At 45.1% G+C, this 15,393-nt stretch overlaps 1 protein-coding gene and 1 long non-coding RNA gene across 3 annotated transcripts in view; one reads left to right on the forward strand and one right to left on the reverse strand.

The window, feature by feature from the left end:
• Positions 1-205: 205 nt before the first annotated feature.
• LOC135982148 (uncharacterized) lies at positions 206-5,924 on the reverse strand. Its single transcript, XR_010599334.1, has 2 exons — positions 2,659-5,924; positions 206-727 (listed from the first exon to the last, which is right to left on the reverse strand). It is a non-coding gene; the product is annotated as an uncharacterized LOC135982148 (long non-coding RNA).
• A 355-nt stretch (positions 5,925-6,279) lies between these two features.
• The window catches only part of GATA4 (GATA binding protein 4), a 43,378-nt gene continuing 34,264 nt past the window's right edge, over positions 6,280-15,393 (forward strand). For both annotated transcript variants that reach the window (XM_065587474.1, XM_065587475.1), the window contains exon 1: positions 6,280-6,769. In XM_065587474.1, the coding sequence (XP_065443546.1) occupies positions 6,280-6,769 (490 nt within the window). The remainder of the gene's footprint in view (positions 6,770-15,393) is intronic.

Consider the following 15,393-nt stretch of genomic DNA (forward strand, 5'->3'; position numbering starts at 1 on the left):
GTAAATAGGAGAAAGATTGTGTATGTGAATGGATTGTATACACGCTTCCGTATACAATCTTAAGAAATGATGTATAACCCACAAAAATAAGACACATAATTCTGAAAATAGCAAATCGAATCAACGTCTCCCATAGCAGCTCGCGGAGCAGCTCGAAATGGATACGAATTTCACCAAAACACATTTTATTTTTGAACTAACCAAACAAAGAAACAAATCATCCCAATGAGCTAAGGATCTCCGAATATGGAGTTTTCTCCTATTCTACTTCATGAGACTGGTTTTCAGTTTTAATGGAAAAGGTTGCCGGTGGCTTCAGAGTGAGATTTCTAGTTTGAATCCGAAATGCGATCAGATCAGCTAAAAAAATAATAATCATAATTTCTTGGTGCTTTTCTTTGGAATTTAATCCGTTTCGGTGTTCGTGTTTCTTGGATTTTTAAAAAGTGTCATCCTGTTTCAGATATCCTAACAGTTTAAGTGTTCAAACTAAGATATGTACTTATCACTGGCGTCCATTAGCGTCTAAAGTTGTCACAAGAACTTTTAAAAACATTGTGTTTGTGTATGTGTTTTGTTTTGCAATTTAGGAAACATTTCCCGGGTTCTTCGGGGAGGAAGAGCTGAGATCTACCCAGGGTATATTCTCCATCCTTTATACAGAAGATTTGATTTCTAAAAAGCAGCCAGCTTTGTAAAGTAGATCAGGCTTGCGCGTTTCTTGACACTGAAAGAAAGGAATTTGTACTTTGTCAAAACTACAAAGCTAAACACAAACCTATGCCCAAGAGAGAAAAAAATCGGGTTGCGTTGTAAAGAAAGGAACAAAGAAAAAGTCTAAAAACGTCGCGCTTTGTATTCAGTTGTACAGTGATTAGAAGCCAAGCAGAAGCAAGTGGCCACGCACAGGCTGGTCAATTACCTCCGCGGGTTCGAAACAACACCGGCGACTTTAATAACGTCTCCCGAAGTCAATTTTTCTTCTCTTTGCTTAGTCCATCTAGCCGCTGGGCTAGACCTAATGGGACGTTCCCATTCAGCTCTTGGGCTGCTCTTTCGACGCAGAGACCCTTTCGCAGTCGGATCGCCGTTTATCTCCAAGAGATGGATCACAGTTTGCCCATGATAAACCTCCGATGAAGAAAACCCAAACCCAAAGCCTTCTCCCCAAAGGGAACGGGATAGTCTGGGCGGTTTGTTGATTATAACCGCCTAGTGGGGATCAGATCCCTTGCTGGGATTGTGTTTGTTTTGTGTTAACAGAACCAGTGTAACTGAGATAGAAAGTGGATGCACGAGCACAGGACATAGAAATGTAACTGCCTGAGGAATTCGCTTACTCACTAATACAGGCTTGGTCTTAGATAGCCCCTGTATTCTTTTTCAAATAGCAACGCTTTCAGATATTGGAAATCAGTCATTTGAAATGATAAAATGCTACAGCTTGGAGGCCGGCTTGAGCCAGGATCTCTGGTCGTTGCTGTTATCTGAATCCGAAGGCTACGTGGTAATAGATGGTTATTTTTATGCAGCACTATTGCTCTATTATTGCCCTATTAACCTTTAGACCTGCCTGAGAGGCTGACATGTGGCCGCACATCCATTTCGTATGTGCCTAGGCAGACATGCGGGGCTATGCCTTTGTCACATGGAGGCCTGGGGACTTGACTGAATCAGGGGAAAGGTTTTATTTGCAGAGCGGTTATTAGAAGAGAGGGTGGGCCCAGCTACAACCCCCTCCTCATGGCGCCCAAACCATCTTTAGAGTTGGAAACATCCCGGCAGAAATGTCACCTTTTGGCCATACCTCCCTTCGGCTCAATTTATTGAGGTACTGACCCTAAACTGAAAGCATCCCTTCGCTAGGGGCCTGATGAGAAGACCACTGAGGCCAACGGGAGTCCAATTTCAGTGGCCTTTGGATCCGGGCCCTAGGACTGTGAATGCCATGGGAAAGTGGAAAAAATCCTAGACTGTCGAAGCATGGAAAGCCACATATTTTTGTGCGGCAAAGGGGACATTTATAGCTAGCGGGGAAGGTGTTTTCCTGCCCCCTTCTCCCCATTTCCCAGAACTCCGGCCCCACAACCTGTGTCTGGATCCTTGATCCCATCTATAGGGGCCCGCACAATGACCCCCATGTTCCACAGAGGCCAGGCATAAACTGGGTCCCCAGGGAGGGCCACTGACCCAGAAAGCTTCATGCAAGATCAGATCTTTAAGGCACGTGGCTCCCTTTAGGTGGGATGTGGGGGTCATAAACTGGCTCCAGCTGAAAGCCCCTTCCTCTGCTGAGTGGAGCAGCCAGAGAAGAGACTGCTGGACTTTGGCTGCTGTGTGTGTGTGTTTTTTTTTTTTTAAACAGGAATGAAGCCTGGCGCCGGCTGATGGTGCAACAGATATTGCCTCCCCGCCACGTGATGTGGGGAAACCAGTCACCAAGTGGGAGAGGAGAAGGAGAGTGGAGGAAGGGGGAAAGAGAGAGAGAGAGAGAGCAGGGAAAAGGCTGGCAGGGCAGCACTTGGCTTCTGAGCCAGGAGGGGGAGGGGGAAAGCCCCACTTCCCAGTGGGTCCCAACGAGCTAGAGGTGAAAAGCCAAGCCAGGGGGTGCCCTAGCCCTCCGACAGCACCAAAGGTGGGTAGATCTTTTCTTGTTACCTTTCCAGGATGTTTAAGCGTCAGATCGGCTCGTTTCTCGCAGCTGCAGGGACCCAGATGCGGCGTGATCGCCTCTCACTTCCCTCGAAATCCAGAGCCAGCCCTGATTTTGTTTTTTCAACTGTTACAAACGTTGTGATGAAAATCGCTCGCCTCCTTAGGGTCCTTTTCCCTGCTGCGGATTCGTTTCTGCTCCTGCCTCTTTGGCCATGACATGGAAACTGTCAAAGCCCCAGTTACAGTTTTGGCCATGGGGGGTGGGGGGACACAGACGGATTCCCCCCTCGTTTCGTTTGTTTCTGACACTGGGGAGGGGGCAAACATGAGTAGATTTGGAGGATCGGGATAAAGGCCGACTGGGGTTGGACATTTTGACAAGCTCCCATTCTCCAGAATTATCCCCCCCCCTTACAATTTCCAAAATTTCCTTCGTGTTAAGCTTGTTCATCTCCCTTGTCTCTCTCTGTCTTGCTGGTTATCTGCTCTTATCTAGGACTTATCTCTTTTGATTCTAAATTCACTCCTTGGGAGGTACGGAGAGTTGTTTTGGGGGAGGATAGTGACCTGGTTTGTCAAATTTAAATAACATCAAAGAACTTTTCCCCTTTCACTAAATCCATTTTTTCAGTGTGTGGCATATTAGCCAGAATCCCAGCAGAAGAAAGAAGGAAGGAGACATCAGACACAGCTATATCATTTAAGTATGCTTTTGGATACACTTTGTAATCTCTTTAAGAATATTTCACTTTCTACTAAAGATTAGCAAACTCCCAGGCTTTTCTGATATTATTTGCGCCAATCTCCTATCGTTTTAATCACACACAGAAATAAATGACACCACCAGAGATTAAAGTAAATTAAAAAAAAAATAGCGATCAACACAGCTCTAAAGATCCATTTTTATATATTTAGATCCAAAAGTATATCACAAAAAGAATAAACCGCACTGCTTAATTTTACCGCCAGACTTTATGTCTCCAAAACGAATTCTTGATCTTCTTTTAAACTATGTTTCAGCTAATTAATAACATATGAAAAACAATATCAATAAAAATATTTTTTACTGCCTATAATAAAAAATGGGGAAAGAATTAATTAATTTCCATTAGGCTTCGAATGTATTACTTTTTCAATATGCTTTAAACTTATTGGTCGTCTCCCCCCTCTCCCCCCACAAAAAACAATAACTAATTTTGATTGTATATTTGTTGGTAAAGGCCAAACAGTCTCGTTCACCAATTTTCCAAGTTCTCCTTTTGTTCAGGAGAATAAAGATTAAAAGAATATTAGGAACTTCACGAAAGAAATCTCTGCAGGTTCTGTTCTTCGGAAATTATTTTCAGAAATATCCACCCATCGGATCTGATTTTCTCCACATTATTTTTTTCTCAAAATACTATGTTACTTACAACCCCAACAACCTTGTAACATTTCCCCAAACATTGTAAAGAGGAGACTGCAGCAGTCCAGTATCTGTACACCATTTCAAGCAATCCAACTCTCAGCAAACCTGCCCTTAGCATCAGAATCATTATTATGCTTAATAAAAGTGATCAGTGCCTTTACTTATTGTAAATTCGGCTGGAGTAAAAGGGTCAGTCCTGTGACTTTTTGGAGGCGCCGAGACTTATTTTTTAAACTAGTTTTATGGTAAAGTAGAGATCACAATCTCTGTGTCTGAGACCCCCTCTCTAAACCAATGCAATGCTATTCTTCCGCTTTCATATTGATTTTTTAATTATTTTTTTTGCTTCAAAATCCAAAGGGGTGCGTTGGGGTGTGTGTGGGGAGGGGGAATAGCGTGAATTTGCTCGAGGGCTGGCAGGTCTCTGGCAGCGTTGAAATTATTCGAGCTCTCCAACGACAAAGCGATTAAATATATTTCTTTCCGGGCCATCACTAATCAGAACTAGTTGATTTGTGTTTTACAATCCCAGGGCCTGAGCCAAAGCTTAGAGAAGGCTATGCAAAATCTCTACATTCTTTAATCACTAGAGATTTTTTTTTTCCAGCCGATGAGTTCTTAGGCAAAAATCCCACCAAGAAGCTAGCGGGTAGTTTTGCCTGAGGATCGGGCCCCTTTACTAGTAGATGCCTTTAAAAAGTCGTTTTCTTTTAATCTCGATCATTTATTGCCAAGTTATTCCGCAGCGCTTCCTATTAGCAGAGCTGTTGCTACGTCAATACGGAGAATGGTTTCTTTTGTTTAACACGGATTCACTTGGAAACCGAAGCGGATCATTTGCATTTAGATATAACCACTTATTTCATATTTCGTACCGTCTCTCCCGCCCGCTGTCTGCGCGCGTTTGCACTGCCTATGTGTGTTGGGTCCCTGTAGGTGTCTATGTATGTATGCATGTGTGTGTGTTTATACTGCTCTTGTATGTGGGTGTCTGTATACAGGCATGTGTATGTGAATATATGTGTATATGTATGTGTTGCACGTGTTGTGTATGTATGCCTGGCATGTGTTTATTTCAGTGTCTGCATGTGTCTCTGTATGTTTGTATCTGTGTATGTGTGTGTGCATGTGTCTATCCTCTGTGTGTGAGTGCATGTGTCTCTAAACTCTCTATGTGTGTGTGTCTGTGTAACTCTGTGTATGTGTGTGTGCATGTGTCTATTCTCTGTGTGAGTGCATGTGTCTCTAAACTCTGTGTGTGTGTCTGTGTAACTCTGTGTATGTGTGAACGTGTTTCTGTCTCTGTGTCTCTGTGTGTGCATGTGTCTCTAAACTCTGTATGTGTGCACGTGTGTCTATTTGTGTGTGTGCACGTGTTTCTATCCTCTGTGTCTCTGTGTGTGTGCATGTGTCTATCTCTGTGTATTCGTGTGTGCATGCGTCTCTATCTGTGTATGTGTCTCTCTCTGTGTCCCTGTCTCTCTATCCTCTGGGTGTGTAGGTGTCTTTGTCACGAGCGACCCCCCCCTCACGTGTACGCTTCATTTCATTTCTCCCTTGACAGCTTCAGACTCCTGGTCGCCTGCAATCAGCCCCGGTGTGATTTCAGATCAAACACCGGGCTCCGGCACATTAACAACACAATAGGCCCAGTCGTACCTGAGGACAAAGTTTTTTTTTCCCTCCAGGGGCTCCCGGAGCAGCCTTGGGGAATGCTCCGTCTCTCACCTTCCCCTAGTGACCCTCCTCCCCGGCTCTCTCTAACCTCCTTATCTCCGCAGGCTCTAGGCTGGGTGTGTGTGTGTCCCCCCACCCCCCTTTTCTAACCAGTTTCTCCCCGCTGTGCTTTCTCTCGGCTAGGTGTGGGTGTGAGCCGGCCCGCAGGAGAGGGGAGGAGACTCCAATGTTTAAACTTCCCAGCCCCGGTGGCTTTGGCTTGCTGGATGGAGCCAAGGGGGAGCAGCTAAGGCGCTAGACCCGGCTCCTGCAGAGGACGGGCAGCTCCGCCGGCGTGGAGAAGCCCAGCGTGGAAGGCGGACCCCAGGGAGGACTGGGGCTTGCTGGACCGGATTGAGGACTGCAGGGTCCTTGGGCAGGAGTGGGCAATAACCAGCAGTGCAGCGTTGCAGTTAAACTGGAGCTAACTTGGTAACCTGCCCCGCCCCAGGTCCCCCCACTCTGGATTGTTTCGGGGCCCGGCCTTGCTTCGCGCCGCGATGTATCAGAGCCTGGCCATGGCCGCGAACCACGGCCCCCCAGCCTACGAGGGGGCCGGGGGGTTCATGCACGGCGGGGCGGCCGCCTCCCCGGTCTACGTGCCCACCACCCGGGTCACCTCCATGCTCCCCAGCCTGCCCTACCTCCAGAGCGGCGGCTCCTCCCAGCAGGCCAGCCCGGCCTCCAGCCACTCCATCTGGACGCAGCCCGGCGCCGAGCCCGCCGCCTACAACCCCGGAGCCTCCCACCCGCCCGTCTCGCCCCGCTTCTCCTTCTCGCCCGGCGCCTCCCGGGAGGCCGCCCCGTACAGCAGCCCGCTGAGCCGGGAGCAGTACGGCCGGGGCTTCGGGGGCTCCTACTCCGGCCCCTACCCCGCCTACATGAGCCCGGAGATGGGCACCACGTGGAGCGCCTCGCCCTTCGACAGCCCCATGCTGCACAACCTGCCCAACCGGGGCGCCGCGGGAGCCGCCCGCCACGCCAACCTCGGTAAGTGCCGCCGCCCCGTGGCAGCGGCTGCTTGGCCGGCCCGGGCGCTGGCTCGGGAATTGGCGCCGGGGAGTTTGCTTTGCAGGCAGTGGGGCTGGGGCCGCACCTCGGCCTCTTGCTGGCCTGCCCCTCTCTGCAGAGACGGGTCCCGGGAAGCGGGACTGCTTGGGGAGGTAGAGAAATGAGGGTCGAATTAGGAGCTGGCTGCGTAAGAAAACGAGGAGCGGCCCAAGGCCAACGCTTTCCGCTGGGGTGCCCCAAGTTGTTATTAATTATTATTAGTCCTGGTTATTGGGGCAGGGCCTAGGGACTCATCAAGAACAAGGGTCCCATGTGCTAGGGGCTGGGATGATTTAGTTGGGGTCGGTCCTGCTTTGAGCAGGGGGTTGGACTAGATGTCCTCCTGAGGTCCCTTCCAACCCTGATATTCTATGATTCTATACACCGTGCCTGCCCTGGAGAGCGTCTAAATAGACAGGACAGAAGGGGAATGGGTATAACACACCAGCAGAGTGAACAACGGCCTATGGCATGTTAGTGTCCCATTTTTGGGGTGTGTGGGTGAGTTAGGAGGGGATAAGCTGAAGGAAAGGGAAAGGAGAGGGCCCACTGAAGGAAGCGGGGTGAGGAAGATGAGGCAGGGGAGAAGAGGAAGGGAAACGAGTAGTTATATCCATATTTACTCTTCTAAATAAGTGGAAGGTGATAAGCAGCACCCCGCTGGCTTCCATGGGCTTCTATGTGAGCTGCTGGGTCCTGGGCGCTTTTGAAAACGAAACCACTTATTTTAGGTGCCTGATGTAGATTTAGGAGACTATCTTTAGGCCCCCGGTTTTGAAAATCTTGGTGACGCCTGGTCACTTTTATTTAGGAGGCCACATGCTGATGTAACATAAAGTGCACAGGTTTTCAAAATCCGCCTAAGCCACGAAAAATGTTGCCTCTTTATTTTATTTTGGAGAGATGGGGGTTGGGAAAAGAAGTGAATCCTCCGTATAATCACAAGCGGATCACCCCGTTTCCTCTCCATGTTCTCTCTACCACCCTATTTGGTTTAGCCTCAGCTGAGGGTGGTGTAGTTTAAAAATACAACACAGTACTAGGAAAAGTATTTGAATTCATGCACAATGTACCTGTAGATAATAGTGTTTAGCACAATTGTTCCTCCTAGTCTAGTATGAATTTGTACAATGCTCCAAGATGATTTTTTAAAAAACTTTTCACAAATCCAGGTGGTTATTGTTCGGGGACTGGGCGTCTCAATCTCTTGGAGCGTTTTGTTGCCGATACAAAGACATTTAAAAAGCGTCACCTGGTATTTTAAAGACAGGTTTCAGAGTAGCAGCCGTGTTAGTCTGTATCCGCAAAAAGAAGAACAGGAGTACTTGTGGCACCTTAGAGACTAACAAATTTATTAGAGCATAAGCTTTCGTGGACTACAGCCCACTTCTTCGGATGGTATTTTAAAGACAAAGTTTGTACCAGCCTTGTGGTGTTATCAGACAGCATTGTTAAGATGTGCAATAAATGATGTCTGACATATTTCAATAATCTTTGACTGCTCCTAAAAACCCCATATCTTCTCCATTGCCCACAAGTAGCGAGTTAATAATGATTTTAAATACCACAACAAAACCAAACCAAGGAATACCTGAAGCCTCTCTAAATTATTCCCCTCTTTGCATTTTTCAGCCCACCTTTCTTCTATGCATCTGACTTTCAGGGTCCAATCCTTACCACTTAGTACTAAGCACAGAACCTACTATCATAGTAGTTCCATTGACTTCAAAGCAGCTATCCCTAGCAGTAAACACCACACTTGTTCGGGTATGTAGGTTACAAGCTTCGATTCTAAGCTCTTAGGGCGTAGGGTCGAATTGGTCTTTGTGCCTTTGTACAGTACCAATTATATTGTCCAGCCCACTAACTGAACATTCATGATCTTTTACATTCAGTGTTACAGGAAAGTATGGCTGGGTATAATTTTAAGTTCAAGACCAAGGCCCCAATTCAGCAAATGGATCTGTGCCAGTAGACCGCCTTGCCTATGTAGTGCTATAATTTACACAGAGGGTGTCTTCCTGGCTGGATCCGATTGCAGGATCGGGGCCTAAGCGAGCAAAATATATTTGGGTTTTAAAATAAAAAGTACTTAGTACAAGTAAAAATTTAAACTTACAAATATGCATGAGAGCTGGGTATGAAAATTTTAAATTACGTTTTATAACTGCTTGAAGTTCAACAATGATGGCTTTAAATATAACCCCCAATCCAGTCATTTAGGGCAGTGGCTCTCAATCTTTCCTGACTACTGTGCCCCTTTCAGGAGTCTTTGTCTTGCGAACCCCCAAATTTCACCTCACTTAAAAACTACTTGAGTAGAAAATCAGACATAAAAATACAAAAGTGTCCCAGCACACTATGACTGAAAAATTGCTGACTTTCTCATTTTAACCATATAATTATCAAATAAATCAATTGGAATATAAATATTGTACTTACATTTCAGTGTGTAGTATATGGAGCAGTATAAACAAGTCATTGTCTGTAGGGAATTTTAGTTTGTACTGACTTCGCTTGTGCTTTTTATGTAGCCTGTTGTAAAACTAGGGCAGATATCTAGATGAGCTGGTGTATCCCCAGGAGGACCTCTGCATACCCAAGAGGTATACATACCCCTGGTTGAGAACCACTGATTTAGGGCTCAAACCTCCATCCTTGCTCAAGATGAATTCCCACTGGATTCCATGGGAGTTTTGCCTGCAGGCCTTAGCCCTTAGTATTTAAATGGAACAAGGATCATTTCCAGCTGGGTGGTTTTTCTAACCTAAGGGGATACTTTGCGGGGACTGTACTTTTCTAGGTGTTGGTATGAAATGTGGAAAAGCTGTAGGAAGGCAGTTAACAAGCAAAGGGAGAGATTCATTACAAGAGGGGAACAGCTGGTTAGAAAGTCCAGGTGAAAGAAATGAAATTATTGCAGGAAATCAGAGTGATAGGCACATATGGAGGGGAAAAACCTCGCTATATGTAGTGTGAAAGGAGATAAAATCATGTTCCGTTGTAAATAATAACACGAGGGAAATGCACACAGTTCAATTCAACCATAGACTTTAGTGGGATGGCTGGGTTCTGCTCTGTGTTTTTACAGTGCCTAGCACAGCGGAGCCCCAAACCTGGCTGGGGTCATTAGGTGCGGGCAGAATACTTTGGTTTATTTATTTGCAACAAGCTACACAAATGTGCCAAAGTGTAAAAGAAACACAGGCCCCGTGGGCTGAATCCTGAAGTGTACACTTGCATGTCATTTCCATGACAGTCAGATTTGTGGGGAGAACAACACAGGCTTTATTACATTATGATACAGCGTGAAACCAAAACCAAAGAGCCTATATTTGTGGCATTGATTTTTTTTAAAGCTGAACAATGGGCAGTTGGGTGTAAAAATCAACGACGGACTGGGTAAAATTAGTGGCTTAAGGCTCCTAGTTGGATTTAGGCTCAGGCACTTTTGAAAATGTTACCCAACATGGTCCCAAGGTGCCTAATTTAAACCTTTGCAGGATACCAACCTCAGAGCCTAAAGAGGGAGGATCAGGCCCATCCGAGATGGCCATGAACTTGATCCAAGCCTTGGTTTGATGAGGCTTTAATGAATTCCTGATTTAATGGTGCGTGAAAAGAACCCACTTTTAAGTCTGCGTTCATAGCCCTGTCAAAGCCAAAAGCCGTCTCCTCCTTTTGAGCATCCGCTGCTGCTCTCTCCTCCGCAGACTCTGAAATTAGCACAGCCTTGCAACCCGCAGACTTCGGAGCTGGGGGAAAGGGTTGTGGATTGGAGGAATCCACATCATTTAAAGTGAGGGAGACATTTACCAGAGTCAGGCCCCAAGATCCATGCAGGGAAAGGGAGAAGCAAGGCCTGGAAGGCCGATCTGTGTAGCATGCAATGATTGTTTAAAAATATGGACAATGGGTCAAATCCTTACCCTCTCTGCAGCCTTATGGAGCCAGTTTTCCTTCTCATTTACGCTGACGCAATTCCTTTGAAATCAGTGGAGCCGCTCCGATGGAACGGAGAGGGGAATATGATTGCACTCGGGCGTTACAGGGATTTGTCCGCTGGAGGGAACGTTTATGTTCTTTTCACTGGAAACCAAAGCAGAAGTCTGGGAAGGGGGTTGTCTGAACGGGCCGATTTTCAGCACAGCAGCAGTATCTGGAAAGATCAAAGCCCTGAGCAGAAACACAGCTTTGTAGGCAAATGTCTTCCCTGCTGCTGCTGTTTGAGATTTTGAACCAGCTCCTAAGCTTTTCAGCAGGGACACTAAGATATTTGCCCTGTAGCATCCCCTGGGTGGTTTCCATGTGACTCATCAGCATTTGTTACAATCTTTTGCCACCGAAAGCACTGGAGTACAATAACGTTCCCCACAGCCCTTCTACAAAGGTGTCTGCTGTGTGTGTGTTACTGAGCTCTAAGTACCCAGCGCCGCATGCAGAAAGGTGTGGCACACCCTCAACTCCCATTGATTTCCATGGGCTTGGGCCTTATACCTATATATGCGTTTATCTATATTGTGTCTGTAATATACAGAATCCAACCCTCCTCTTCCAAAATTAGAGCTTAGTCCTGCAACCCTCACTCACGGCCACATCCCTTACAGACAAGCTCCCATCGGCACTGCTTATGTGAATAAATGATTATGCGCTTCAGGGGCACAAACCAAATAGGAAAATCCCACTGGAGTGCGTGGGCCTGCTTCATTGCTGTCATATCCCAGTTTTATGGTGGCGTGACTCCATTGCCCTTAATGGAGTTGCACTGTTGTAAAATTGATTCGACGGAGCCATGAACTGAGCCTAATAAAGAACAGAATTGGGCAAAGGGGAAGAAGGATTTAGCCCAGATACATAAATATTCTTTCGTCCCCAAAATCCCAGAACAGCGGTTTTCTACAAACTTGAAATAAATCAGTAATACACGTGTTATTATTTATTAATATATAGACCAAAATGTTGCATCAAATGACATCAGAACATAGCCTACGTTACATTATAAGTTGTAATCAGTTGTTTGTGTAAACCAATAAAATCTGAAGATAAAGGGTGAAGGGCATTACATTTAATACTTTAGTTTAAAAGATAAAATTAGCAAGCTCTAGACACAGGTCTTTGTACAGATTTACTTTAGTTACAAGAATATCGAGAGGCCTTTTAAAAAATGGATCATTGGGACATGAATCTGTTTGTCTTTTTGTCGTTTGTTTCCATCTTTTTGGGAAAAGAGGATAGAATCCTGTGATTGAGCTCCTGTTAATTGCAGGCTGTTTATCAAAGGAAATGTCCCAGGCCTGATCCTGTATTCCCAGTGACGGGGAGGAATCCTGGCTCTGTTGAAAGCAAGGGGGCTGCAATGGGGCCAGGATTTCGCCCGAAGTAAACAGGACTGTTTGTCCAAGCAGGATCAGATGTTGCACTTGTGAGCTCTTCAGTCATGAAAGATAGTTTCTCTAAGACTATCCTGCTGTATATGCAGGTGCCCCCTCACAAACCTTAGCTGCAACTAGTTTGACATTGATCTCCCAACACTTCGGGTGCATCTTCACTAGGATAAAGGGTATCTTCTTAGCTAACTTGGGGGCCAAGTCGCTGAGCCCTACCCCACGTGGGTGAGCATTTATTATACAGATGCGACTCATGAGAGTAAAGTTACGTCTACACTAGATCCTATACCAGCATAGCTCCCTAGTGTAGACACAGCGTGTGCCTACAGAAGGAGTTTTTGTGCCAGAATAGGAACACCGCCTGCTCAAACACAGTTAGCAATGCCAACTGAAGCATTCTTCTGTTGGTATCGCTGCATCTACGCTGGGGATTTTGCCATCAGAGCTGTGTCACTAGGGGATGTGAGGTTTTCAGTTTTAAGTGTAGACCAGGCCTAAGTGACAACAGGGAGTAAGGGCTCCACGGTTTGGCCGTTGGAATGGATAACATTCTATTCCAGGGTTGGATAAAACATATTAAAGATTGATCACTGTAAAATGAAGGACCTTTTTTAAGTGGACACCAGTTCACATGAAAATGACAGGTTTAAAAAAAATCACCCTCTGTAAGAACAAAAAGAATATAATTATGGTTGTATTCACCGGTCCTGGTCCAGATTAGGACCCCACTGTGCTAGATACATTAAAAACAGAGATGTTTCACACTGAAGAAATTAAACACATTAAGTTAATAAATTATTAAAATTGAAGCAATTAAATAAAAATCCGAACAGGCTCCGATATAAGCTATCAGATCTGCTTGCACAGAGGCTGCATCTGATTGCAGAATTAGGATTTTAGGGAGAAATAATCCTGCAGTCTTCATGCAAGTAGAATTCCCACTGACTCCAAGAAGAGCTTTGCCTGCATACGACAGCAGGACAATAGCTCATTTCATGGGACGGCACTGAGTTTAATCCTGAAGTTCCCTGCAATCCACACAAATCTGGTGTCCTTGTCGTTTCATTGCTGAGAGTGTGACATGAGAAAAGTAGGATTATTGCACTGAGGTTAGAGTGTGTTAGTTGCACTGAAGGAAAGAAGCTCACAACACTGTGTGGATTTTGCCGGGATAATTTTTTTTGCGTCCTTCATTTTGGATCTTTGGCCATTTTACATCCTACATTTGGGCACCGGAAGGTTGAGAGGTGTGTGTGGGACTGGGCTTGTTCTTTCCATCGCTCATCCTGTTGAAAAACAAAATTAGGGATCTGTAGTCCTTGTGCGCACAGTGAAATAGGCTGGAGACGGGTGTCCTGAGCATACGGTACTGGGCCGCTAAACTAGTCGGTTTCATTCGCTATTCGGGGTCAGTTTCGCCCTGGTAATCTCTTGTAGTTTGCGTGCTTAAAGAACAAAGAAAATGTTTTGATTGACGTATATTTTTTAAAAGGATCACAAAAAGTTCAACTTACATTGTGGAATTTTAAGACAATACAAAAAGATGCATCTCAAATTGTGAAATTTAAAAAAAAATAATGAAAAAATATTTAATCATAGGTTGTGTCTGGTCTTTTTTATGTAGAAAACCGACATTTTGGAACTAAACTACCTGACAATGAGCCATTAAGCATTCAACATGTTATTCCAGGCATAATGAAACTGACGCTACACTTTCTGGGAGCGAATCTTTATGGAGTGCTAAGTCAGTGTGTCCGTTGGTAGTTGTAAATTTGTCCAGCCTCAAATGACAAATTAAAAATAATTATTTGTGATCACATTGAACTTGGGTCTTTTATTAACAAACAAAAAAAAAAGTGTGTTGAAAATGGTTAGATCATGCAAGGTGCAATTGGGGAGAGGGATAACTCAGTGGTTTGAGCATTGGCCTGCTAAACCCAGGGTTGTGAGTTCAATCCTTAAGCTGGCCATTAAGGAATCAGGGGCAAAATCAGTACTTGGTCCTGCTAGTGAAGGCAGGGGCCTGGACTTGATGACCAGTCCCTTCCAGTTCTATGAGATAGGTATATCTATCTATCTATATATAAATATTCCCTGATGTTGTTGCCACTAGAAGTAGCACTACAACTTCCATTTGTGCAGCGACACGGTGGAAAATTTTGAAGGACCAGTGCATTGTAACAAAAGTGAATTGGCATTTACACACAGAGCAACAGCTTTTCATGGTCCACAGCTTTTCCTTTGGTCCACTTAAGTCAGTGGGAATTTCTTGTAACCTGTGTAAGAAGGATCCAGCCCTTAGAGAAGACATTCCTGAAACAGAACTGATTTACTGAACCGCTGACAGTTCCTTTGTATCTTATATTTTGAAACAAGCAGTTCTTTCTGTTATTATTATTCCTTTAAATACGGTTCGGCAGTGTTGGAATTCCTCGTGCATAGAACTCAGACACCAGGGCTTTTAACGGGAGCACACTCCAATAAAGATTTAGGCTGATATTTTCCAAAGCGGGGCATCCAGCGCCCTTATCCAGCTTTGACAATTCCAGACTTCAGAACGTAAGAATTCTTTGTTTTTCAAGTGATGTTTTAGGCAGTGTCTGAGGGCAGTGAAGACGTATTTTGCAGAAATTTGCACTGAGGTTTTTAAAGATGGTTAACTCTGCAGCGTAGTTCTGTATTAATTCACATAGGTTTGATCTACACACAAAAGTCTAAGCAGAGATCTGCATTAAAAGAAAATCTAGCCAGCTTTGTTCTGAGATGAAATGGTTCCCCTTGAAATCAAAGTGGGGTTTGTTATGGACTGGAAGAGAAGCAGGATCAGGGCCATATAAGATGGTGGTGGGAGGGGGAACTGGGATGCAGAGGAAAACAATCCGCTGCAAAATGAATGGAGACCTAAAATTAGTTGAGTCTCGGCACACAAATCCCAAGACTACAGTTAATGGAACTTTTGGTAATTTCTAATCAAGTTTATTGGTTGCCACATAGAGGGGTTGGCACTTTAGGGGAAATCACACAACTGTTTGTAAGAAGCAATCGGTTGCTCTTTTACCTCATTCATCTCCCCCTTCCATTTGTCCGGCACAAACCTCTTCTCTGATGTGTCTTATTATTAGCAGTAATAGTATTTGTTTTGTGGTAGCCCCTAGGAACCCTAGTCATGGACCAGGA

The sequence above is a fragment of the Chrysemys picta genome, chromosome 3 (assembly GCF_011386835.1).
Source record: "Chrysemys picta bellii isolate R12L10 chromosome 3, ASM1138683v2, whole genome shotgun sequence".
Lineage (NCBI taxonomy): Eukaryota > Metazoa > Chordata > Testudines > Emydidae > Chrysemys > Chrysemys picta.